General features: G+C 42.7%; 2 protein-coding genes across 2 annotated transcripts; both read right to left on the bottom strand.

Moving 5' to 3' along the window:
* Window positions 1-12,884, bottom strand: LOC119260713 (granzyme A-like). The gene is given in 7 exon segments (XM_037529746.2): window positions 1-221; window positions 2,729-2,886; window positions 2,889-3,006; window positions 3,793-3,934; window positions 6,156-6,297; window positions 11,378-11,502; window positions 12,796-12,884. Coding segments are annotated over 6 exon segments (795 nt in total). The 5' UTR covers window positions 11,451-11,502; window positions 12,796-12,884; the 3' UTR covers window positions 1-59.
* Window positions 12,885-16,953: 4,069 nt separating this feature from the next.
* Window positions 16,954-27,001, bottom strand: LOC119260442 (granzyme A-like). Its single transcript, XM_037529364.1, has 4 exons — window positions 26,916-27,001; window positions 24,961-25,102; window positions 24,513-24,767; window positions 16,954-17,067 (listed from the first exon to the last, which is right to left on the bottom strand). The coding sequence occupies exons 1-4, from the start codon at window positions 26,999-27,001 to the stop codon at window positions 16,954-16,956; spliced, it is 597 nt and encodes a 198-aa protein (XP_037385261.1).
* Between the last annotated feature and the right edge of the window lie 269 nt (window positions 27,002-27,270).

Consider the following 27,270-nt stretch of genomic DNA (forward strand, 5'->3'; position numbering starts at 1 on the left):
GGAAGTGACTTTATATATAAGATCAAAAAGTGACAGTAAATGAAATGAAACAGAATGATCTAAACTGATCTTTCCATAGTCGTGTTTATCCAGTCGATGTGCTTCTGTGAGAGAAGAGTATAGATGCCAGGGAAGCGAGGATCTCCACATTTCCCTTTGGCGCCATGGGAAGTGATGCCTCTGAGCTCACCCTTGCATATCAAAGGACTGCCAGAGTCTCCCTGGGGAAACACAAGAGGGGTGATGGGGAATTAGCATGGAACATGACCATTAGCAGGATGGCAGAAATTTCATTAAATGTGAAGTTAAAACTTAGTTGAAACTTAATAGACACCTTGACCAATTGAAAATTACAGCTTAAAAAAACAGAAATGTTTGGGAATAAACTTGATTCATTTATAAACTAGTGAAAAGAGAAATAAAATATTTATTGTTTACACTAGCCACTGATTTTGATATTGATCCTCCATTTTAGAAAGATGACCCACCTGTTTGTCATTTCTTAAAATGCTTAGTAACTCAAGGGGCAAAATGGCCAAATATAGATGGGGCAAAAGGCAAAGAGTAAAAACCATAATTTCAAGTATCCCCAGCAGGTAGTTATCTTCCAAAACCCCCAGTACCAGCGTAAACTTTGCCTTCACCATCTCCAATACCTAGAACCTACTCCCTAAGTCTCTTTGAGCAGCTGATGCTGGATGGAAAGGCTCAGAAATCAGTGATTACACATCAGAGCTGACTCCACACACTAGAGGCTTCAGTTATTCATAAGTTGGCTTTTTTCTCCCAGAACGTGCCTCCTCTTGTGTGACCGCATATTCTGTCAGGGAACTCTAGAATCGCATCTCTAACTGTATGTGAGAACTCAAGTCTGGCTTTGTCCCTCAGTGCCCCAGCTTTGGGGAAGGCGGGTGGAGCTGGATGGAGGGCCTCTGAGGCCTGTGTGCAGAGCTGTGCAGTGTAAATCTACCCATTTTCCCCCTTCCTGGTGATGTGAGGGCTGTGGGAAGCTCCCTTTGCAGGCAAAAGTTAGTCTTACACGTGTGTGAAATCAAGAGCCATGTGAGAACCCTGGGTCCACTTGAACAGTGTATTTCTTTCCCCTGTCTAATGCAGTGCCTGACACTCTCAGAATCAGTCCTTAGATCTAATTTCATCAAGAGCCAATTCAGAGGTGTCTGGGGCATTGAGAATGGGCAGGACAGCTAGGTTTGGATGGCAAGGGAGGCTGGGGGGAGCGGACAGACATCTTGGCATGCTGTGGAGGCCTCGGGATGCTGCGTGTGTGGGCAAAAGGCCCGAGTGTCGGGGTCCTTGGGTGCTCACGATGGGAGCTCAGAGTAGAAAATGTGTGATGGAAGCTTCACAAGGAACAAAACTAGAGGTGGGGGTTCAGATGATTAAAGAGTCTCTAAACTGGCTATGGAAATCTGAAGGCACAGACCAGAGGTGTGGATATGCAGTCTTGTTCATATACAAAGAAACACCAGTCCTTACAGATGAACCCAACCAGGACTTAGACATGATAGGTGAAATTCCACAAAGGAATGACTCTACCCCCTTTTCTACCACTTCCCGAAACCTCAAGGAACACTATATAAAACTACCCCAGACCTGGCAAAATGCAGGTCTTGTCCTATGACTGCCCTCCTGTGTCTATGCAGGGCCTTTCTTCCACCCCCTTCTCTTTTCCCTAATGGACCTATCCTTTAAAAATGCAGCCTTTGACTGTTTTTGTTTATGTCTTTTTCTTTATTAAAACTTGCTGTGTTTGCTGAATGGGAAATTCAATAAAAATTTTTCTCCGTGATAAACCAAGGGCCTCACTCAGGGAACCCCATCCTTTGAGTCCCTCACTCAGAGTGGTGTTTGAAGGGCAAAAACAGATGAGGGAGGGCAAAGGAGAGAAAATGGAAGGGTACGGAAGACAAATGCCATCTTTTCCTGGGATTTGTCTGTCCTTCCTAAGAAAAAAGTCATTAAAATTCTGCTGAAGCTTATAGATAAGCTCCTGGGGATGTCAGAGGCCTCTGGCTCTTCCACTCTCTGGTGACCCCAATGCTGTGCACACTGCAAATCCTTTTCAGAGGACACTCTAAGGAGTTTTTGACAATGGAGCAAAGTCAGTACTGAGCTTAGAGATGGGAGTGTTTCTTCTACTCTCATCTTAAGTAGGGTCCTGCCCTCCTTTCTCGGGGGACTGGGGTGTGAAGGCGTGCACGTTCTCTGGCATGGGCCATGCTTGGAAGTTGTCTCCTGGCATTGAGTTTGGCTCTACAAAGTGATGGGGTCTAGCCCAGTACCTAGGAATGAAAAGCAATTGCCCTGTCACATGGCAGAGGGATTATTGGGAGGTGCTGAGTTAAGAAAAGGGTACCAAAGGGTCTAATGGAACCCTGACTTCAACCCTTCTGAGTGCTACATATTTGCAAGTTTTGATCTCCATATATTAATATGAGAAAAGAAGAAAAAGTCACTTCTAAGTAGTTTTTGATATAAAACATAGAAGACCTAGCACTAGAGGTAAACTTGTTTTTTTTCATGAACTCACCTGAGTTGAGAATATGAATTTATTTGACTTGGGTTTTATCAAACATTTTCCACTAGAACTCTATAGAAGCACTAGAAGTCTACAGAAGACACGCCACAAGGTAAAGCATGATATTACATTTTCTCTGTCTGCATGACTTACTCCAGCAGCTAAAACATGAGATCTTATTGTACTTACCTCACATGAGTCCTTTCCACCCTCGCTGTTTCCAGCACAAATCATATTCCGTCCAATCACAGGATCATTATTATAGTGACATTTATCACTGCAGATTTTTCTGTCAATGATGGTGACATTGACTTCTTTCAGAGTGTCTGATGAAGACCCTTCGTTACCAACCTCCCCCAGCCTGCAACTTGGCACTGGGTGTTTGGTTTCACATCATTCCCATTTTTAGTTAAACTGGGTAATGGAAGGGTAGTAACGTTTTCATTAATTGTTGCGCTTTTCCTCAACTGTTGGATGATTAGAAGAAAGAGTTAACAGAACGAGATAATTAAAATATTCACATATTTGCTTAAATGCTAGTCCAACCCTCAGGGTTTCCCTTTGTAGCTGTGGTCTGTATGATACTGAAGTGGAAAATGTCAGGCTGACCTGTTGATGAGCTGAAGTTGGGACACAGGCTGTAGACTGAAAGTTTCAGGGAACAACTGATAAACACTCTCAAGGCCACACGCCTGATTCATGTATCCCAGCTGACAGTATCCCTTGCTTTAGGCAATAAATACTCTGTTACCTAATTGTTCGGAGCTCAGACTTTGGAGAGATCTCTGGGCCTGCCGGTGTAAAGCCCTCTGGAGTAAATAACTTCCCTCTCCCTCTCTGAGTGCTGTCTGGTTACCTGACAAACTCCTGTCATAACAATATCACAACCGAGGAAAAGTTCCCATGTCAGATTGTGGGGGGTTCTATGACTTTAAAGAAGACAGTCAGGGCCTCCCTGGTGGTGCAAGGGTTAAGCACCACACTATGAAGCAATCCGCAGCCTCTGAAGCACAAGTTCGATCCCCAGCTAGCCAGGGAGCAACAAACAATGTGCAGCAGACCTCTCTTGCTCGCCCACTGCTCCCCTCAGCAGTGTGTTTCATCAGTCTGCCTGTTCTACTCCCCACTCTGTCTCTGGTGAATCCTTTCACCCCCTGCATCTGGCCTGTACCCCAGTTCTTGTATGTATAACTAAATACATCTTTAAAAAACAAAACAAACCAAAAAAAGAGAAGACAGTCAAAGGTACATACTTGTACAAGTTGAAGATCATTCTCAAATGTTATTTCATCATAACATGAATAGGGAAACATTTTTTTAATTTGTATTATCTGTTGATTTTCTTTTTCTGTATTGCTTATTGAGTGAGCCCCAAGAATGACATCGTATTTCATCCTGAAAACAGTCACAACACTATTAATTGTATTTACTCTTTTAATCAGGAGCTGAACATGTTATATATTGATCTCCGTTGTCCCATATGTAAATATACCAGCTATAAAGTACGTTAGAGAATAAAAAGTAAGATGCTTATGAATTTTCACCATATCATACTTGCTGTCATCTTCATCACCTGCTTATTTTTACAAGCTAAACCAGGCTCACTGAAAAACAAATGTTAAGGGAACTCTCCAAGAAGCTAAGCCAAGCCTTGAGATCTCTGATGGAGTTTTAGCACTGATAAGAGAATCAAGTCCAGAGCACAGGAAAAGTTCTCAATAGACTAGAGATAGAAGCAAAAGGTACTTGATAGTTTAGAGTAAAGCAAAGAAGGGGGCCTCCTGGTGGTGCAAGGGTTAAGCACCACACTATGAAGCAATCTGCAGGCTCTGCAGCACAAGTTCAATTCCTGGCTGGCCAGGGAGAAACCCATGTGGTGCAGCAGACCTCTCCTGTCTCACCTGCTGCTCCCCTCAGCAGTGTATTTCAGTCAGTCTGCCTGTTCTGTTCCCCACTCTGTCTCTGGTGAATCCTCTCACTCCCTGCATCTCTGACCTGTACCACAGCTCTTGTATGCATAAATAAATAAAACTTAAGAAAAAAAAAAGCAAAGAAGGGAACTCTGTAAGAGAATAACATGTTTATCTTAGATAGGAAAACTTTGAGAAATAGATTACTGAGTGGAGGGGTGGCACCCAATTTGCATGACATAGAATGTATGTATATTGGGGGAGTGGTGGCCTGAAGAAGGGGCCCAGGATGCTTTGTTTTTTTTAACTCCATGCTGAAAGGTTCATTTTGCTTAACAAAATCAACATACTCTCTGATGAACTAATGAAGGCTGTTATCATTCACATGGATACTTTTCCATATACCAGCTGATATTAGTTTCACTTAAGACAGTGGAACAGTGTTTTCAGCAGAGCACACTTTCATGATGAAATGTCCCAAAAAACCTACACTGTCCTGTGTGGTATCCACTAGCCACATATGGCTACTGAGGATTTGAAATGTGACTAATGTGACCGAGGAAGTAAATTTGCAATTTTATTTAACTTTAATTAATGTAAATTTACATAGAAACATGTAAGTTTACATATTTGTGGGCCTGCTAGATTTAAACAGCCTGCTCAGCCATCATTTTAGTACCCAGTAATTATGCCCTCCAATAAAAGGTGAGAACGGCCTGGTCATTTATTTATCTGACCCAAAGGAATGTAGTATACCAGACTCTATAAGATGCCTTTCAAAACATCAAGAGCAGAAAGCCTTTCACCCTTTGGACCAAGGATATGCATAATGAAGTACAACTGGGAATGCCGTAGGGTCTATTGACTGATGTTTGGCCTTCTATCCTGGAGACCGATAAATGGAACGCCTTGTTAATAAGACTGGAGCCATGGATGGGAACCTGGAGTATGATTTCCAACACAATATGGATTATCAATACATGGTCAGCAGACTCACAGCCCCCTGAAACCCTGGATAAGATAAACACGTTCTCAGTTTTCACCCCCTCCTTCTCTTTGTTCTCCTACCCAGCATAATTGATGCTTTATGATTAGCCTATCAATAAAAAGTCAGGATCTTGCTTTCTACAGCATCCTGCACTGTGCAGCTTGCTCCTTGACTCCCTTTTGTCAATGTGGTGTTGGCAATGCAACAATAGTGACTACCCTATTGAACAGTCCAGGAAACTTGATTTAGGTAATGGGAAAAGACCATACTTGGAAGGAATTTGAAGGCAGTGGTTGACAGGGGTTAAGAGAAGGCTAAAGATGTGAGAGGTGTTTACTCAGGGAAACAGCAAAGCATTTGAATCAAGTTTTCTCTATGTGACTGTTGTGCTCAATTGCCTGAGGGGACATAGAAAATTTACACTTCCCTGCTAATTCTACTCAATTAAGAGTCAGGACAAGAAGCAAAGCCTTGCAGCACCTAGACCAGGTGGTTCTAAAGGAGACCTAGAGGAGGAACAGGTGGGGGCTCATTGTGGGTCCTCATCAGTCTATTCATTGGGGCCAAGCCTGCTGGGGTGAATGAAGCAAGCTCCTAAAGAGTTCAGTGTTGTGAAGATACACATAAACCTCCTGACACTTTACAAGGATTTACACTTTTTATTAGTATTCACCCAATTCAGAATGTCTCAAATTCTTTTTAAAACTCAAACACTTACTCATTACAGTGAGCAGCAGTCAATACCCAGCTTTTTCCGACCAAAGCCCCAGCACAAAAGCTTTTCTCTCCTTTAAGCAGAACCATGTAGGGTCTTGAATGAGATTTCACATCATGTCCTCCAATGATTTTTTCACAGAAATCTGTTAAAAAGAATACGGCAAATTCTATCAGTGCCTGCCCCAAAGAGCTCCGTTAAAGCCATGTTTCTAAGGCCAGACTTGCTTTTCCAGGTTGGAAGGGAAGGATTGATTAGAAAACTTCTCTCCTGTCCTCCCTGCCAAGTAGCTGCTCAGATATCTGAGTACAAATCCTACTCTTACTTGGCTGTGTGAGAAGGCACCCCCTTCTGCTCACAGAAGCCGTATATGAGCAGTCTGGAAATACATCTGTAGGGAAAGGAATGGACCACAGTGCAGGTTTTCTATGATCCAGCAGACCGGGTAAAGGAGGAGTCAGAGTCCTCAGTGGTTTTGCAGGCTTTTTATTGGGATTACCAGGTACATGGCAGGCAGGGGTGCTGGGGGGCCCGGAGGCTGGCAGGCCTCCCAGCCCCCAGCAGGTCTTCACTCTGGGCTCTCCGGCCTTCTCTTGGCTTCTGCTTCTCTTGCTTCTCTCTCTGCTTCCATTCGTTCTTGGCTTCTCTTTCAACTTCTACTAGCGTCCCCGTGATGCCGCCCTTAAAAGCACAGTCTTAGCCCAGGTGAATCCCATCTACCTATGCCCACACCCTACTCCAGGTGCCCGCCATCAGGCATGCATTCAGGACCGCAAGGACCCATCATCTATCCTGATGGCGGGGAGGCAGAAAGCCTGGCATTTTTCCTTACCCTACAACATCACAACAACTGACCTCAGACCCCAAGACTTGCAAAGGACAAAGAGCTGTGCCTTGCTCTACACCAGCAACAACTGCTACAGGAGATCCTGGTGATGATGATGATGGAGGACAGGAATAGAAAAAAAAAACTAAAAAAAGGAGGCACCAGGGCCTCCCCTGGTGGTGCAGCAGTTGAGCACTGGGCTTCGAAGCTGCCCGCAGCCTCTGCAGCGCCAGTTGGATCCCTGGCTGCCGAAGAGGATCCCACATGGCGCACAGTCCTCTCCTGCCACGCCCGCTGCTCCCCTCAGCAGTGTACTTTGTCAGTCTGCCTGTTCTGTTCCCTGCTCTCGCTCCGGTGAATTCTCTCACCCTCCTGCACTTCTGACTGTACTCAGTGCTTGTATAAATAAATAAATAAATAAATCTTTAAGAAAAAATAAAAAAAGGCCCACAGGATCAGAAACCTGGCTCACACAAGTAGGTGGGGGTAGAAGAGATTAGCATAACCATTGACAAAGTTGCAGAAACTGTTATCCTTAGGCCCAGAGGACCCTAGTATCCATAGGTGCAGACTATAATCCTTAGGTGGACTGCTGTAGGGAGTGTCTAGAGCACATGCCCAGGGGTAAAGATATGGAGATTGAGCCCAACATACCCCCAAAGGTGAAGATATGGAGATTGAGCCCATTGCAGAATCTCCCATCCCTTTCAAATTCTACATAGTTACCCAAAATTAGCAACCATCTGAAGACTCACAAAGATGAACCCCTCCCTACCAAAAGAAGCCCATAAAACCTAACACTACCCCCACAGAGGGGCGGCTCTTCCTGCCAGCTTGTGTCTAAGCAAGTACTTTACCTGCTTGTGTCTAAGCAAGTACTTTACTTTTCAGTCCCTTTCCCTAATAAACCTGCCTTTTAAATATAACTACCGTCTCTGTCTCGTGGAGAAACTCGCCGGAAAACTCACCGCGGGACAGTGAAAGGGAAGCTCTGGTGAAAGCTACCCAGAGTGAACCGAAGGACCCCGCACTAACTCAAACCACAGCAGTGACACCCTTGAGTCCCTTCCACCCATTTCTGGTTGAGTATTAATCTGGGGAAGCAGAGGCTTTAGATGTCCGAGAGCTGGCGTTTTCCCTCAAGCTCTTATAAAAACACAGTTTACAAACTGTTCTTAGCACCTTTTACTGTGACCCTACTCATGAGAACTTTGGCATTAGAGAGTAGCATGCTATATTGGGAGAACTCCACCTGAGGTTCACCTCCGTTCTCCAGATCCAGCCACCTCTTGATGACTGGATTTAGGGCCTTTCTGATGAGGTAATGGGAGGGAGGCAGAATGATGCTATAAGGAGAGAATGTCACTGTAGGGGAAGGAATGACACGCAGCAGGACCTTCTATGATCCCATGTGGACCGGGTAAAAGAGGAGAGAGTCCTGGAGCCTTCAGTGGCTTTTGCAGGCTTTTTATTTAGATTTACCAGGCACATGGCAGGCAGGGGTGCTGGGGGGCCAGGAGGATGGCAGGCCTCCCAGCCCCCAGCGAGTCTTCACTCTGTCTGGGCTTTCTGGCCTTCACTTGTGTTCTGTCTGCTTCTCTGCTTTCCTGATTCCATTCTTCTTGGCTTCTGCTGGCATCCCCGTGATGCCGCCCTTATAAACTCAGTCTCTCAGGTGTACCCACTTCAGGTGCCCACCATCAGGCATGCATTCAGGACCAAAGAGTTCCCTCATCTATCCTAATGGGGGGAGTGCAGAAAAGCCTGATACTGTTACCTTACCCTACAGTTGCCTGACTGAAATTAGATGTTAGATCGTGATGATAGACCAGAAGTATTGATTCATTTTTAGAGGGTCATAAGCCCTAAACAGGGCACAGCATCCACGCTGGCTGAAAGGAATGTGTGCCTTTTGGATATGCTCTCAGCTTCAACCTTTCCTGTACCAGATGTTCTGGGATTCTCCTAAAACATGTATATTGTGTATTGTATCTGCCTGTATATTGACTGAGACTCCCGGTCCATTAAATAGGGCACAGTCCTGCTACTCCATTATTAGAGCCAACTCACAAATTCATAATAAGATGTAAATGATGCAGAAGTCAAATAAAACTTGCTGAGTGTGAGAGTGGCTACAGCGGCTCTAATTTCCAGAAAGAAATTAGAATTCTAGGCTCAGAAATAGAGGGGTGAGAACAGATAAACCAAGAGAACTTCACCCGCCTCACATTTTCTCTTGAGGTGAATTCTGTGAGATAGATTCTAAAGGTGCATTTTAGATGTTCTGGGCTGCAGAAACTATAAATTCAATAGAATACTCCTTTATGCAAAGTCCTGTGTTTGGTGAATACATACATGTATATATGTATTCACCAGCTATATTTCCCACAATCAACCACTCTTAAATGGGCCAGGGATCAAGGTTTAGATATTAAAACTAACAACTCTTGGTTTCCATGCAGTATGAAAATAAATTGGATTTCCAGGACAGGGGCTAGTATTTAAAAAAAATCCTCCAGATTATTCTGATGTGCAGCAGGCTTGGGTCAAAGCAACAAATGTTGCCCTGTTGTGTCTATACACTTTCTGGGTCCATTTTGCTCTGCATGACCACAGAAAACCAAGTGAAGCAGGACAAGTTGCTTTTGTTGTTTCCTTTGAAGAAGAAATCTGATTGGACTTTAGAATCCTCTGTTTTTACCTTTTGGAGGATTTACCATGACAATAATAGTCGTACTATTGAGACAGGGCAAGCTAGGGTTATTAGGCAGTTTTAGGGACAGTGCAGGAGGGGACCTCTGAAGAATTTAGGGAGGCTTCAGAGATAAGGACAACCAAAGAAATATAACCAATTCCATTAGGAAAAACAAACATGCCAGGACCAAGGACAACATTGTTAATGCTGGTCCTGGTTTCCTTCAGGTGGTAAAGGGAGGCGGAGATTGGAGAAATGGAGAGTGGTTTAATTTATGGTCACATTAGAAGGGCAGCTGTTTAACTTCAATGCAGGGATGCCCATCCAGAAGACTGGGCCATAAATTTAAAGATGCAACAAATGGGAAAGGAAAGGGCTGTTAGATAAGGAATGTGAAGATCCCCACTCAGTAACAAATTAAGTGAGACAGCCGAGAACTAACCAATCACAAAGAGACTGGTGGAGCTTTAGAATAATGAGGGAAAAAAGGTATATATTCCCTGAAACACAATTCCACTTTGGCTTCCTTGCCCCTCCCAGGCCTGGTTCCCTGGCCTGGGAGTCCCACTTTATTTCTGTTCTTTTTCTCCTCAATAAACTTTTTCATTTTTCTAAACAAACTGCCTCTTCTCGCTTGCTTGCCTGAGCGTCTGCGAAGTTCCTGCTGCGGCTTCGTGAGACACCAACCCGTGGGGGTCTAGCGGCTGGGACTCAGCGCTGCCCTGCAGCCTGGGATCCGTTCCTGGCTGGGAGACTAGGCCTGACAATTCCAGTATCACTATGTCATACTTCTAATACGCCCACCCTTTCTTCACTGAATGTCCTGAAACCATATATTTTTTTAATGTTAAAGTTACTTAAAAATATTCTCCTTTTTAGGTTGAGATAAATGAGGCAATTCCTATCTAAGAATCTGTGATATCAGCACTTGTCTGTCCCTCCCACCTCCGGATCCTTGAGGAAAGCCCTTGACTGCTCCACACTTGTCAGTCCACCCTCAGAGTAGTCCTCACTTCTTAGAAGGTTTTTAAAAATCCTCATTTTCCTTCTAGTGACAATGACAGGTGTTTTGCAGCCTTTCATACTGACGCATGTATATCACAGAACCAGACATGCCGGTCACTGCTTAGGACACCAAGGAATAGGCTTAATATAAAATACCACAGCACTTCCAGAGAATTGACGTGGGACATTCCAAATGCCCTAGTGTATTTCCAAGGACACACTAGCCGGGAGAAACACTTATAAAGATTTGAATCATCCCTGATTTGTTTTGGGTGCCTGGGTCAAATTTGTTTTGTCTTTAAAACTATCTATGCCTTTTTGCAGCAAATAGGGGTGAGGCACCACTATTCCTTCCTTGAAAGGTACTGTTTGTTCTCCTACCTTGAGAGCTTTATGTTTGCTTGTTTTTCCTTTCTGGCAGTTTTTAACCTATAGCTTGACAGCATATGCACTGGTGGTTCTGTTATCTTTTGTAAAGATACGATAAAAAAAGGAATAAGGATGTTTTCCCTTCTAAAATTATATATATATATATATATAATTATATATATATTCTCTTCTAAAATATATACATATAATCCAAGAAAGACCAGGGTAAAAACTCTCCTCTTAGAACATTTAGCTAACATTGACAAAAGGTCATGAAAGTTTGCTGTTTGCTCAATGGTTTATAACAGAAATGACGAGCATTAGTCTTACCTTCTGGAATTAACAGGAGAAAAATGGCAGCCCAGAGAGAGAATGCTGGAACAGTGCAGGAGTTCCTCATCATGGCAGGGGTCCCCACATCAAGGAGGAAACCTGTTTTCAGTTCGTCACTGACTCTATATATACAGAGTGTACAAAGGATGTGGTTTCCTTATATATTTTTTTTCCTCTTTCTAATTTCAAAGTTGAACTTTGGGAAACAAAGCACAAGCACTTGAGAACAGTGACTACTGCTCATTCCCAGTGGGTGTGCTCTCCCTGGCTGGGATGCTGAGGAGAGGACAGTAACTCTAGCAGGTGGTTGGGGGTGGGGAGACCTGTGGCCAACAGAACATAGTACATGAGAAGAAACTCTAAAATGCTCAGCTTGATGATAAAAAAATCAAACCTTGCCAGTTGTGACAGTATGGATGGAACTGGAGGGATTATACTAAATGAAATAAGCCAGAAAATAAGCCAGAAATAAGCCAGAAAAACGAAGATAAATACTGGATGGTTTCACTCATATGTGAATTATAGAGAGACAAAACAAAGGGTCAGACAAAACCAAACCAAACCCTTGAAACAGGATGTAGAATTGAGGCTACTGGATGGGGTGGGCAGGACGGGGAGGTATTACTGGAGGGGGCACAATGGACTATGGTGGAGAACTCTGGGTGCCTTGGTGGCGTGTGTGGTGTGGTAACATACATCTGAGGAGAAGTGAACCTGTCCCCTTAAATGATATGGAGTGTTGTAAACCAATGTTACTTCATTAAAGAAAAAAAATTCTAAAAACGTGTTTCTTATATTGTATTTTCCTATACTGTGATATTCTGGCTAAAAAACCAAATAAAATATAACAAATATGACAAATTTATCAGCCCTCCCCCTTGTATGGCTCATTGCATTTTATACAGGTACAAAGATGACTTATTTAAATAAGCTTGGTCCCAAATCTTGTGCATATTTTTTGATGTAGGTAGATATTTGAGGAAATGTCTCAGCAGTAGTAAGTCTCACTGACTGAATTTTAAAATATTCTACCAGTGTTATAGGACAGGGAGAGGGGCAGCCCAAACCCCGCAAAACTGCCTATTCTACATGGGTTCTGCCATCCGCCGCATCAACACAAAACATAGGAGACTTTAATGGGAAGGAACTTTAATTAAACTAGGAAACAATACAGGTAAGGCAAAGAGTCTAGTTTCTAAATGAAGCACCCAAAGTTACCCATCCCCTCGTGGGTAAAAGTCCATCCATATGGGATCGGCCCAGAACAAGGCCCAGTCTACCACAAGTCTAAAGCATCTTCCAGTGGGGACCCACAGAAAAGGGTCAGAAACAACCGGACAAGCCCGGAAGGAAAAGAGCAAAATCAACATCAAGATAAAAGCTGCCATTGTCACCTCCCCACGGGTCTCACCCACATCTGTGTCACCTAGTCCACGACCAAAAGACAAGCGCAGTTTCTTTGCGTGTCTCTAGGCTCCATGCGCCTCCTCCAGGTCTCCTGGCTCCATCCTGCTTCCTTCCTCAGTCTCTTCTGCAGCTTCTCCTCTTCCTGCTCAGCTCCACCCTCCCTTGGAGGGGCAGGGAACCTCCCCCTTTCCTGGGGACCACCCTGTTACACCAGCAGCAACAGTAGCATTAGTGAATCTTTAGTTTATATGTGAACTGGCAGGAAAAGATGACTGTCCATTTTCCACATAAAAAAATAAATGTTTTTATCAAAAAAACTAGCAATAGCAAATGTTGGCAAGGATATGGTAAAAAAGGAACTCTCTTACATTGCTGGCGGGAGTGCAAACTGGTCCAACTACTATGGAGAGCTGTCTGGAGGTTCCTCAGTCTACTAAAAATGGAGCTACCATATAACCCAGCAATTCCACTCCTAGGAATCTACCCAAAGACACAAAAACATTGATTCAAAAAAATTCCTTTACCCATATGTTTATTGCAGTACTATTTATAATAGGTAAAACCTGGAAACAACCCAAATGCCCAAAAATAGATGACTGGATCAAGTAGATGTGGTGTATATACACAATAGAATATTATTCAGCAATCAAAAAAGACAAACTCATGCCACCTGCAGCAACATGGATGGAGCTAGTAGGAATTATGCTCAGTGAAATAAGCCAGAAGGAAAAAGAAAAATATCGGATGGTTTCACTTATAGGAGGAATATAGGGAACCAAACAAGACATCAGGGGAAAAAAATAATAACTGTACAAAACACAACAAAAAAAACACAGACAATTATAAATCAGAGACATCCTGCAGGGGAGGAGGAAGAAGAGGGATCAGAGGGAGGGAGGGAGGAGCACAGGGGACTGAGGTGATGGTGCACAGTGCATTGGTGAAGGAAATTCTATGGGGACGACACCTGGAGTGGGGAAGCAAACATTGTTTAAAAATAACCAATGATATAAAAAATATATAAATAAAAAAATTAAAAAAAATAAATGTGTTTTGAAAAACAAAATAACTTGCTGGAATTTTAACTGCAATTGATTGAATCTATCAATCAAGTTGGCAAGAATGGCAGCTTAATAATATTGACACCTGAATCTCCATCTCTTTAGGTTTTCTTTTATTTGAGTTTTGTAATGTTATCTACATACTTCTTGTACATGTTTTATTATATTTGCATCTAAGTATTTGATTTTGGTAAGTACAAATGTAAATGGTATTGGGCTTTTAGTTTTCAATTCCAGTTGCTAACTGCTGGTATATATAAGAAAGCAATTGACTTTCATATATTACTCTTGGATCCTGTAACCTTGTTATAATGACTCTTATTTCTTGATTCTTCAGGTATTATTTTAATTATTGCTGTTTCTTTATTAGCAGTGCCTGAGTATATCTAGTAACTTTGCAGTTCTGGCACAACTGCAGGTTTTCACTGCTAACACTGAGGCTCTGAGTGACAACCTGACTACGTGCTGTAGCACTGTGTGATGATAGTGTACTTTCGTCAGAAGCCATCTGGTCACAGAGACCACACAAGTCCTTGGGTGGACTCCCTTCCTGTTGAGAATGTCATTCTCAGTTGATTAGAAGCAGAGTGGTTGGAGAGATGAAAAGACAGTGGCTTGTGGTTTAGACTAATTGGGGTCTTTTGATGAGAATTAAAGCCAAGCTCAAGCTATAACCTTGACCTGAGCCAGTCAGGGGTAAGACAAGCAAAAATTGCCTCTGTGTGCTCTTGTATAGAAAGAGTGAGAGAGCCAGAATCAGTGAATTAACAAATATTTATTGACAAAGATTAAATAGGGGTTAAATTTATCTTAATTGCTGAATTGATAGGTATATTGTTATGCACAAATTACTTTAATTTGAAAATCTCAAATGATCATAAATATTCAAAACATGATATAGCAGCATCGCCATGAGCTTCCACAATTTGTCATCTACATTTCGGCCTGACACTGAATTGCTTTTTTTTTTTTTTTTTTTTTTAAAGATTTATTTATTTATTTATACAAGCACTGGGTACAGTCAGAAGCGCGGGAGGGTGAGAGAATTCACCAGAGCCAGAGCGGGGAGCAGAGCAGGCAGAAGGACCGAAGTACACTGCTGAGGGGAGCAGCGGGCGGCAGGAGAGGTCTGCGCACCATGTGGGACCCGCCTTCGGTGGCCGGGGAGCAGCCAGGGATCGAACCGGCGCTGCAGAGGCTGCGGGCAGCTTCGCAACCCAGTGCTCAACCACTGTGCCACGGGGGAGGCCCCTGAATTGCTTTTTATTAGAAAATTGCAATTGTATTTTTATAAATATAAAAATATATTTGTTTAATACCTATCTTCTTTTTTCCCTTTCCTCCCCTAAACTTCTAATTTAGTTTTATCCCAATGACTGTTTCCTTTTTCACTCCATTTTCTCTTAATGCCTGCAAGAATAAATTATATTTTTATAATTTCATTTCACATAGGCTGTAGAGATGAGGCAGAATGAGTGCTGCCGTCTTAAAAGATTCAGTGATACAAACTACTTTATCCTCCAACCAGAGGTGGAGGTCTTTGAAATGCAACTTATTGCTTAGATCATGAATTTCAAAATTGAGTGCAAAATTCTTTTTGTCTCAGCCATAAGCTTGAAATTTGACTCTGGAAAAATCAATGAGTCTTGTTCTTTCTGTTCAAATGGTGAACCACCCAAATATGGTTACTGTAGTTGGTTTTCTCATGGGTAGTTCTCATGTTAGGGTCTTCTTGTTGCTGGGGGGATGTGAGAAAAAGGCATTTTGTCTTACTTTATAAAAATGAACTGTACAAATAGTTGGCCTGTTCTTATTCGGATATTATGCACGGTTAAATCCAATTGCTCAATCATATCAGGTCATCTTGTTATGTGTCTAGCTTATAATCTAGTTTGGAAGATAGTACTATTCTATCTATCAAATGGAACCAATATTTTGCCAATGTAGAATTTCAATAGTTAGCGTGGGGTCGAAGGAGCTATAGTTTTGGGGGAGCTCAATGGTGTTTGGAATTTTCTAGAAAGGCTTCATAGAATTATTGAGTCTTGAATGTGGTCTTCAAGATGGGTGGGACTTGTAAGGGTTGGAGCGCAGTATAGAGAACATTTCAGTAATGTTAATAGCATGGACGAAGGCAGCATATTGGTTAATTAATGATGTATTTGGGCCATCGTGTAGGTTAAAACTTGTGTTGTTTTTTCAAATCTCAGTTCATTTCACAAAGCCTTTGCTAAGCTGATTTGCGTTTACATCCTACTTACATGATTTCGGAGTCAAGCTGAGGTGAGTGTGGTTCATACACTCACAATACAAGATGCATATCTGGTTCTCTTCACTCTTGGTCTTTTGCCACTGCAGCTACCTTTTCCTGGTTCCTTTAACCAGGATGATGCCTTCTTTTTTATTTTATTTTAATTTATTTTTTGGGGGGACTTATATCAGCATTTTATTTATTTATTTATTTTTTTAAATTAATTTTTTTATTTTTATATTCCCCATACAATGACAACCCCCTGATTTTGACCCCTCCTTCCCCCGCCCTCCCCCCCGCCAAAGTGTGTCTCTGGTTCACAGTTGTTTGTTGATTTTGATTTTTTCTTTCTTATAGTTATTCTTTTTCTTGGTCCCTTATCTAGGTTTTCTAGATTCCTGCTATGAGTGAGACCATCCGGTATTTTTCTTTTTCTTTCTGGCTTATTTCGCTGAGCAATGAGCTCCAGCTCCCATGTTGCTGCAAATTGATTGTGTTTATCTTTTTTGAATGCTGAGTAATATTCCATTGTTATATGTACCACATCTTCTTGATCCAGTCCCAATTTGGGCATTTGGGTTTCCCAAAGCTTAGCTATCGTAAATTGTGCTGCTATAAACATAGGGGTGCAGGTGCTCTTTGGAATTAATGTTTCTGTGTCCTTGGGTCACACCAGTGAGAATGGCACATATTAAAAAAACTAGCAACAACAAATGTTGGCGAAGATGTGGAGAGAATGGAACTCTCCTGCACTGCTGGTGGGAGTGCAAACTGGTCCAACCACTATGGAAGCTGGGTGGAGATTCCTCAACCTACTAAAGATAGAGCTTCCATATGATCCAGCAATTCCACTCCTAGGTATTTGCCCACAGGATGATGCCTTCTTCAGGATATATTTCAGATCTATCAGAGTTTCTACTGCTGTTGCCACTCCATGGCTGGATTTCACCCTCAGATGGTAAAGTCATCTGAGAAAAAAGAGGAAAACTTATCTCTCAACTAGCTATTTCTCCAAGTGTTTTATAAATAAAACTTGTTATAAATGTGCAATTGAAATATCACATTAATTTGGATTTAGGGGTAGAACATAATGATTTGATACCTGTACACACTGTGAAATGATCACCACAATTAGGTCTAGTTACCATTCAATGTTTCTCCAAATTTTGGTTGCCATACTTAGTTTATCTGTTTTTGCTTATTTTGCAGAGTTCTCAAGTGTTTGTTTTTGATATTTTGTTCAGAATCTGTAATTGTCATCAGTGAGAGAAATGAGTTTGAGTAGCCTTAGTCCCCTGTAATAGAACAGGTGTTCCTAATGATGTTGTATGACAGGTGTCAATCAGGACTGGAGTTTCTTAAAGGTATAAGATAGTGTGCATTTAATATGTGGTTATGCAAATACAGCTTTGCTTAGCAGTCAAAGAGTTCTTATGGTGTGAGCTAGAGAATACTAGTGAGAACATTTAGGTATCATAAGCAAGTCATTGACCACCATTTCTAGATATACTGTAATGGGTAGTATTCAGGTTAGAGATGATGGTAGACTCTCCCATGTGGATATCCTAAGTCTGAGCATGTTTCCATAAGGATGATGTGCTTTTACACAGGACTGTGGTGATGGACCCAGGTGCTATGTTGGTGGGAGAATTATGGGGACTGCACCTGAGGGGAGAAATCAAATATTGTATAAAAATGAACAATGTAAGAAAATAAAAAAAATAAATAAAAAGAGTTATGTGTTTTTAATTTTAGTGATCTTTTATCTGAAACCCATGTATACTAATAATGGATGATGAGATTTTGAAGTTCTCTAAATGCTTCTAAATAAGTATTTGAGCACAAATGATAAGTGTTACTGCTTATTAGACTGTGAATGTCGACATCAGATTTTATTCCAGTTTCTATTTTTGAACTTCTAATGATTTGCTTGGATTGATGATTTTGTTTTCCAATTTACTGCAGGAAAGGCATTAATCATTTTCCTTTACCAATAAACTGTTTATCTGAAAACATTTTATTTGATTATATAATCACCCTAATTTGAAACACTTTTCTTACAGATCTGAATATTCTAGATTGGAATTTTAAAAATCTTATTGCTTTAACCCTTGCATATTCTGTACACATCTGGAATGGAGAAAACCACAATAGGATTGAAAAATACAGACTTCAGTCTCACTTGTAACTATGTATCTTCTGTATCCTGGATTAAAGAGAGAATATGTTTGGCTGTTGGCACCAGGGAGAAGTGCAACTACTGGATAGCTTTTTAAAATATCTAATGATGTGCTCTGTATAATTGCTAGATAACTAAAACTGACTTTTAGCAGCATGCTAATATAGAGACTCTATATGAAGTGAAGTATACTTGTAGCTATTTGGTAGGGCAACATTCCAATCTGGTTCTTTTCTGAATGGCATTTAATGATGATTTAGGAATTTCTTCTTAGTTTTTCCACATTTTCTTTCTGTCATATTTCTTTCTTTTTTAGTCTTTTTTCTCAAGGTAATTTGTCAGTTCTCCTTCCTCACCTCAGCGCATGATCAGAGTTACTTAAAAGGAGTGAACTTTTTCCTGATAGGCTCTCTGCATTAGGGATTAACCAAATGTTCATTAATCTAATTTTTCACATATCATTATTATGATTACTGTTTATTAGCAATGCAAACAATCTTGCTTATGTGTTTCATGCCTCTGGAGGAAGTTGACTCTCACTGCCATCTCATCTCTGCAGTGATGCTGGATTCTATGAAATTTGTGTCATGATTTCTTCTCACCAACATTCTCAGACCTCATGCGCATCTCATACCTCTGCTCATTTGAAATGGGCAGAGGAAGAGGCTTTTAGAAATAAATGGAATTCCTGACTCTAGGAAGTATCCAGGCACCCAAATTTTATTTGTGGTGCCTGTAGATGCATTTTTGGGTTTGGAATTCCCACATCTCAGAAGGAATTAGGAGTGTGATAGTGATTCTAAACCTTTTGCTATACATTGAATTCATCTGGTGACCTTCAACATAAACCCCATCTCCTCAAGGCTCTACTCCTGCCGTTAAATCAGAATGCAAGAACCCACAGCATGTGCTCTAGTTGATCCTAATATATAAACAGAATTGAGAACTGCTAACTAGGGTGAAAGGTGCTGAGTTTTTACTTCGTAGAAAGGACTGAGTGTAGCACCATTAATTGACTATTAGACCTTGGAGAAAACATGTAGCTGTGAAAATGTCTTTGCTAAGTATCTCTGCCTGTTCACTGGTAGTGATGTGGTCACTAAAAAGTGGCTGAGATATATGCTGGTTCACTTGTCCATAGTTGGGGCTTGTAGGGTAAAGAAAATATCAGGCTTTTCTGCCCTTCCGCCATCAGGATAAATGATGGATCCTTGTCCTGAATGCATGCCTGATGGCGGGCACCTGGAATAGGGTGTGGGCAGAGGTAGATGGGATTCAGCTGAGTTAAGACTGTGCTTTTAAGGGCGGCGTCACAGGAACGCCAGCAGCAGCACAGTAGCAGCAGTAGAAGCCGAAGCCGAAGCCGAAAGAGAAGCCGAGAAGCAGCAGAAGAACGCTAGAGAGCCCAGATAGAGTGAAGACTTGCTGGGGGCTGGGAGGCCTGCCAGCCTCCCAGCCCCCCAGCCAGCACCCCTGCCTGCCATATGCCTGGTGAACCCCAAATAAAAACCTGCAAAACTACTGAGGACTCTGACTCCTCCTTACCCGTCTGCATGGGATCAGAAACCTGCCCCGTGTCCGTTCTGCCTTTACAATTGGCGTAAGTCGGCAAGATCCATGCAGACGGGTATTGTAGCCCTCCGAAGACCTGGAGGGACTAAGGAGAACAGACTGTTTGCCTGTGATGATGCTGGAGGCGCCATGGCGGCACAGAAGGTGGACAACACCCACGAGCTACAGGACGAGACCTGGCGTGAAGGAGACGCCCAAAAGGACCAGCCAACGACACCGGAAAGGACCAGCCACCAACACCGGAAAGGACCAGCCAATGACCCCTGAGGCAGCAGGCCATTGCTGACGCAGGGAGAGGCCAATGGACTTGAACTGATGGACTGATGGACTTGGACTGACAATCCCGCCAGAAGGCGGAGGACCTTGGCAGGTTATTTTTTTTTTTTGAGAATCTGGGGGTGGCAAGTGGGCTTGATGGCCAAAAGCAGCCTGTGCATGCCCAGCAGCCAGGTGGAGGAGAAGAGCCAACTAAGAAGGCAAAAGCTGGTACTGATGCTAAGTTGAGAAGCCCTAAGCGGCTGTTAAGCAGCCTGGGTATGCTGAAGCCCTGTGAGTCTCGTAAAATCACCTGTGGGTGATGCCCTGCTCATTCCTGAGTGAGGGTGAGGAGCTGAGGAACCTGTCCTTGGGGGACGGGTGGGGAACGTGGCTTGGGGTGGAGCCCAAGCCACATGTAAGTTTTGATCCCCAACCATGTGCTTGTGCAGTGGGTTGGCCTGAGTGCAGGGGTCTGCGAGTCGCATGGGTGGCTATGAAGGCCGAGTGTTGGAGCGACTGCAGACAGAAACCCTGAGGGTTGGCGATTACCCCCAACAGAATAAAATTGCCAATCCCAGAGCTAGTGCATCCTGGGGGTGGATGCTGTGTGTGCCTTGTAGCCGAGACTACAGCCAGAGAAGGCCAGGAAGCCTGACGGCTCCTGGTGTGATATAGTAGATGCGTGAGTGATTCCCCTCCCTCGTATGAGCAGTGCCTTCGGCAGCAGATTTGGTGGTTATCTGCTGGTCCAATAATTGTCTTTTGCACTAGGTTGGGGCCCTGCCTGGGCTTTTGTATTCTGTTGTATTTTGTTGTGATGTATTTGCTTTTGTGGGCCATGGCTGCATTGTTGTTTGCTTAGAAAATTGTATATATATGTATAGACTGTATGGCAGAAAACCCTGAGGGGGTGGACTGTAGGGTAAAGAAAATATCAGGCTTTTCTGCCCTTCCGCCATCAGATAAATGATGGATCCTTGTCCTGAATGCATGCCTGATGGCGGGCACCTGGAATAGGGTGTGGGCAGAGGTAGATGGGATTCAGCTGAGTTAAGACTGTGCTTTTAAGGGCGGCGTCACAGGAACGCCAGCAGCAGCACCAGTAGCAGCAGTAGAAGCCGAAGCCGAGGCCGAAAGAGAAGCCGAGAAGCAGCAGAAGAACGCTAGAGAGCCCAGATAGAGTGAAGACTTGCTGGGGGCTGGGAGGCCTGCCAGCCTCCCAGCCCCCCAGCCAGCACCCTGCCTGCCATATGCCTGGTGACCCCCAAATAAAAAACCTGCAAAACTACTGAGGACTCTGACTCCTCCTTTACCCGGTCTGCATGGGATCAGAAAACCTGCCCCGTGTCCGTTCCTGCCTTTACAGGGCTCTGAGCCGGAATCACTGTATCCTTAGCGGGTAAGAAGCATCTTATTGGAGCCAATTATTTGTGTCACCAGTTGACTATAGGGGCTGAGTGAACAGAACTATAACATTTAAAAGCAAACCAAAACCAAACTAAAGGCAGGTCTTCTTCCAGACTGCTTGCCTATGTCTAATCAGGCACGGCTTTTTCCTAATAAACCTACCCCTTCAAAATTAAAAAAAAAACAAACCACAAACAAAAGTAAAGCAGGGCATTACTTAGTGTCAGCTATGATCTTACCCACAGAGGTACACAGATTTTCTGGGGATGTTCATGGTCCAGGGGTCACATGGCCTAGATGTCTATGTGCCTACAGTGTGTGCAGTACTGGAGTGTGAGGTCAAGATTCACTAACTTGTTCAGATAAAATGTAAAACTTAAGTTTAAGCAAATAATTTATCTGTAGAAAGTCATACCTACTAGAGATACATTCAGCTGAAATCAAGTATTTATTACTATCAATATCAATAATTTGGAATACGCTAAACTTTCTGGATACATTCCCAGTTCAGAGACCCACAGAGGTCTTGTAGTTTGCAGTTTGGTCTTGACCTGCAGTTTAGAGATTCTCAAACTGGAGAAGCATCAGAGTCACCTGGAGGGGTCCTTAGAAGAGGTAGCTGGCCTCACTCCAGGAATTTCTGATTCAGTAGGGCTGAAGGTGTGCTGATAATTTGCATTTCTAATTTCCCAAATCATGCTGATTCTGCATCATTTTGAAAACTACTGGTTTAATCTAACTGCTTCTTTTTTAACCAGGAAAGTGGGACCTGCTCAGGGACAAGGAGAGCTAAGAAATCATTCAGATAATCCAGGCTTAAACAGAAACAACTGAGAAAAGAGGCTGACATTCTGCTGCATAATTTTCCTATTTGGCCACGTGCATCCTTTATATCATCTTAATTTTTTTTAAAGATTTATTTATTTATGCATACAAGAGCTGGGGTACAGGCCAGAGATGTGGAGGGGGGTGAGAGGATTCACCAGAGACAGAGTGGGGAACAGAACAGGCAGACTGACTGAAGTACACTGCTGAGGGGGGCAGCAGGCAAGTCAGGAGAGGTCTGCTGTGCCATGTGGGTTGCTCCCTGGCCGGCTGGGGATCAAACTCATGCTGCAGAGGCTGCGGATTGCTTCATAGTGAAGTGCTTAACCCTTGCGCCACCAGGGAGGCCCCTCGCCTTTCATTTTAATGCCTACTCTTCACTTGCCTTTAGAAAATGCTGCAAGGCATTTCCTATGCCTGTTTCTCACATAGACTTAGGTTCTTGCATGTAAATATGAATAGCAGGTGTTGATGTATTGATAGAACAGTGGCCTCAGAAGGACAACCTCCTTACCTTTAACCCAAATGCTCAGAATGGCTGTTTTTGTTTCTTGCAGAAATGCTGAGTTCTTACTGTGTTTGTTACTAGACAGACTTACCTAGTGTCACTCCTGCTGGGATTCATAGGTAAGCAACATTTGCAAGTCACATATCTCCTGAATGACTCCCATGACATTGGTCCCATAATCACACCCTTGCATTATCCTCCAGGTGACTGCATGACCCTACCCCAAATTGCAGGTGAGACCTGCCCACTACAGTTAGAGCAAAGAGACAGGCACGGTGATAGGAACTGACTTTATATATAAGATCAAAAAGTGACAGTAAATGAAATGAAATAGAATGATCTAAATTGGTCTTTTCATAGTCCTTTTTATCCAGTTGATGTGCTTCTGTGAGAGAAGAGTATAGATGCCAGGGAAGTGACGATCTCCACATTTCCCATGGTGAAAGGAAAATATGCCTCTGAGCTCACCCTTGCATATCAAAGGACTGCCAGAGTCTCCCTGGGGAAACACAAGAGGGGTGATGGGGAATTAGCATGGAGCATGACCATTAGCAGGATGGCAGAAATTTCATTAAATGTGAAGTTAAAACTTAGTTGAAACTTAATAGACACCTTGACCAATTGAAAATTACAGCTTATTGTTTGGGAATAAACTTGATTCATTCATAAACTAGTGAAAAGAGAAATAAAGCATTTATTGTTTACACTAGCCACTGATTTTGATATTGATCCTCCATTTTAGAAAGATGACCCACCTGTTTGTCATTTCTCAAAATGCTTAGTAACTCAAGGGGTAAAATGGCCAAATGTAGATGGGGCAAAAGGCAAAGAGTAAAAACCGTATTTTCAAGCAACCCCAGCAGGTAGTTATCTTCCAAAACCCCCAGCACCAACACCCAGTAAACTTTGCCTTCACCATCTCCAATACCTAGAACCTACTCCCTAAGTCTCTTTGAGCGACTGATGCTGGATGGAAATGCCCAGAAATCAGTGATTACACATCAGAGCTGACTCCACAGCACAGAGGCTTCAGTTATTCGTAAGTTGGCTTTTTTCTCCCAGAACGTGCCACCTCTTGTGTAATCGTGTATTCTGTCAGGGAACTCTAGAATCGCATCTCTAACTGTATGTGAGAACTCGAGTCTGGCTTGGTCCCTCAGTGTCCCGGCCTTGGGGAAGGCGGGTGGAGCTGGATGGAGGGCCGCTGAGGCCTGTGTGCAGAGCTGTGCAGTGTAAATCTGCCCACTTACCCCTTCCTGGTGATGTGAAGGCTGTGGGAAGCTCCCTTTGCAGGAAAAAGTTAGTCTTACACATGTGTGAAATCAAGAGCCATGTGAGAACCCTGACTTCAGCCTTCTAAGTGCTACATATTTGCAAGTTTTGATTTCTATAGAATAATGTGAGAAAATGAGAAAAAATTACTTCTAAGTAGTCTTTGATATAAAATAAAGAAGACATAAGCATTAAATGTCAACTTGCTATTTTTTATGAACTCACTTGAACTCAGACTATTAATTATTTGTCTGGGCTTTTATCAAACTTCTCCCATAAAGCACCAGAACTCTATGGAAGACACGCCACGACAAGGTAAAGCCTGATATTACATTTTCTATGTCTTCATGTCTTAATCCAACAGCTAGAACATGGTATCTTATTTTACTTACATCACATGGGTCCTTTCCACCTTTGAGATTTCTGGCACAAATCATATTCTGTCCAATTTCAGTTTCATAATTATATTGATATTTATCATTGCAGGTTTTTCTGTCCATGATTTTGACCTTGACTTCTTTTAGGATTTTTGGTGTCTTATTGTTAACCTTTCCCCACTCTGTGACTCGACAGATGGTGTTTGGGGTCACAACATTGCCCACTCCATAGGCAGTCACTTTTTTATTAATTGATGATTTTTTGTTCAGCTTTTAGAAGATAAGAATAAAGAGTTAACTGAATGAGAGAATTAAAATAGTCATTTTTGCTTAAATTCTAGTTCAACCCCTAGTGTCCCCCTACATAACTATAGTCTGTATGATAGGGGCCACTGAGGAAAGATTTCCATGTCAAATTCCACGAGGTTCTACGAATTTGAAGTAGACAGTCTAAGCTATGTACCTGTACAAGTTGAAGATCATTCTCATGTGTTTCCCGTACATAGCGTGGATAGGGAATATGTTTCTTACAGAATATTTTCTGTTCTGTTAGCTCATCCTTGGTTTTTGTGTCAGTCCCAAGAATGACCTGGGACCTATTGTTCCTGAAAACAGACAACATTATTAACTGGATTTACTCCTATAAGCAAGAGCTAAGCACTTTATATATTGATAGTCTGAGTCCCTCTTGTAAGTACAGTTCTTATGGAAATACCTTAGAAAACAAAACCTAAAATGTTTATGAACTTTTCATCATTGTCATCTTTATCATCACCTGCTTATTTGTGACAAGCTAAACTAGGTTCATTGAAAAACAAATAAGAAGAGAATTCCATGACAACTAAGACATGTCTTGGGATATCTCTTGGGGTTTTACTGCTGTACCACTAACCTTCCTTTAGCTGTGATAGAGAATTACAGATTACAGGAAAGCAAAGATCTCAGTAGGCGAGAAACAGAAGCAAAAGGCACTCAATGACTGTAAAGCACTGAAAGGATCTTTGTAAGAAAACAAGCTTAACTTACACAGGAAAATACTTAGAAATAGGTTGTCAAATTTGCATGACATTGAGTGTGAGTGTGTTTATTGAGGGCTGGTGTGCTAAAGCAGGGGCATGATGCTTCTTTTATTTAACTCTACACTTAAGGTTCATTTTGGCTAATAAAACCAGAATACTCTATGATGTAAAAATGATTAAGGCAGTTATTCACAATCTAGTATAAACTATATCAACCTGACAATGATACTGCTATTCTTCCATTTCACTAGCTGAAATTGGTTCACTTATGGCATTAAAACAGCGATTTCAGCAGAGCACAATTTCATGATGAAGTGCTCCAAAAAATCTGCACACTCTTATGTGGAAGCCTGTAGTGGCAGGAAGGGCCAGAGCAGGATCTCTATGATCCTAGCAGATGGGTGAAGGAGAGTCCTGGAGCCTCTGGTGGCTTTTTCAGGGTTTTATTGAGTTTACCAGGTACAAGGCCGGCAGGAGTGCTGGGTGGCCAGGAGGTAGGCTGGGAGGCTGGCAGGCCTCCTAGCCCCTGGCGAATCTTCACTCTTCCTGGGCTCTCCAGCATTCTCTCCCGGCCTTAGCTTCCCTGCTCCATTTGCTCTCTTGGCGTCCCGCTGACGCCGCCCTTATAACCCCAGCCTCAGCCCAGGTGTACCCACCTACGCATGCCCACACCCTACTCCAGGTGCCCGCCATCAGGCATGCAATCAGGACCGCAGGAATCCATCATTACTCCTAATGGTGGGAGGGTGGAAAGGCCTGATACTTTACTTACCCTACAAAGCCACCAGCCAATATGGCTACTGAGGACTTGAGATGTGACTAATGTGACTGAGAAACTAAATCTGTAATTTCATTTAACTTTAATTTAAATTTATAGATAATGTGTATGTTTACATAGCCAGTGTGATAGTGGTTGTCATGTTGAACAGTCCAGGATTGGAGGCTTTGTTTTGGGAGTGGAGAAAAGACCAGGTTTGGAAGGAGTTCGAAAGTAGTAGTACAGGGGGATGGTGAGAGGTGTTCATTCAAGAAACAGAAAGGCATTTGAATCAAGTTTTGCTCCCTGACAGTTGTGCACAGGCACCTGAGGGACAAGGAAGGTTTTCTGCCTCTGTGGCCAATTCTTCCCAGGCAAGAGTCAGGACCAGAAACAAAACCTTGCAGCACCTGGACCAGAGGGCCCTAGAAAGAACTGGGGGAGGCTCCTTGTGGGTCCTCATTGGTCTGATTCACTGGGGCCAAGCCTGTGTTTACCCTGCTGGTGTACGGCAGGTTCCCAAAGACTTCAGTGATGTGAAGATACATGAGCCTCCCGTGACTTTACAGGGACCTATACTTTTTGTTACATTCCCCAAAACTAGAATGTCTCTAAAAATGTTTTTAAAACCCAAGCACTTACAGGGCACAGTGAGCTGCAGTCAATACCCAGTCCTCTTTAATCAAAGCCCCAGCACAAAGCTTATTTTCCGTTTTAAATAGAACCATGTAGGGTCTTGAATAAGGTTTCACATCATGTCCTCCAATGACTTTTTCACAGAAATCTGTTAAAAAGAAAAAGACAAATCTATCAGTGCCTACCCCAAAGAGCTCCATTAAAGCCATGTTTCTAAGACCAGACTGGCTTTTCCAGATTGGAGGGAAAGCATTGATGAGGACACTTCTCTCTCCTCTCCACCAAGATGCTCATATATCTTGAATGTAAGTCCCATTCCTACCTGACTTCTCAGAAGGCATTCCTCTTCTGCTCAGCGAAG

Source organism: Talpa occidentalis, unplaced genomic scaffold (genome assembly GCF_014898055.3).
Source record: "Talpa occidentalis isolate TD23 unplaced genomic scaffold, MPIMG_talOcc4v2.1 talOcc4.6, whole genome shotgun sequence".
In the NCBI taxonomy this organism is placed as follows: Eukaryota; Metazoa; Chordata; class Mammalia; order Eulipotyphla; family Talpidae; genus Talpa; species Talpa occidentalis.

Coding starts and splice junctions, on each gene's coding strand:
- LOC119260442 (XM_037529364.1), bottom strand. CDS start 27,001: ATGGTTCTATTTAAAACGGAAAATAAGCTTTGTGCTGGGGCTTTGATT. Junction 25,103..26,915: donor ACTGCAGCTCACTGTGCCCT/GTAAGTGCTTGG, acceptor GTCTGTTTTCAG/GAACAATAGGTCCCAGGTCA. Junction 24,768..24,960: donor ATGATCTTCAACTTGTACAG/GTACATAGCTTA, acceptor ATCTTCTAAAAG/CTGAACAAAAAATCATCAAT.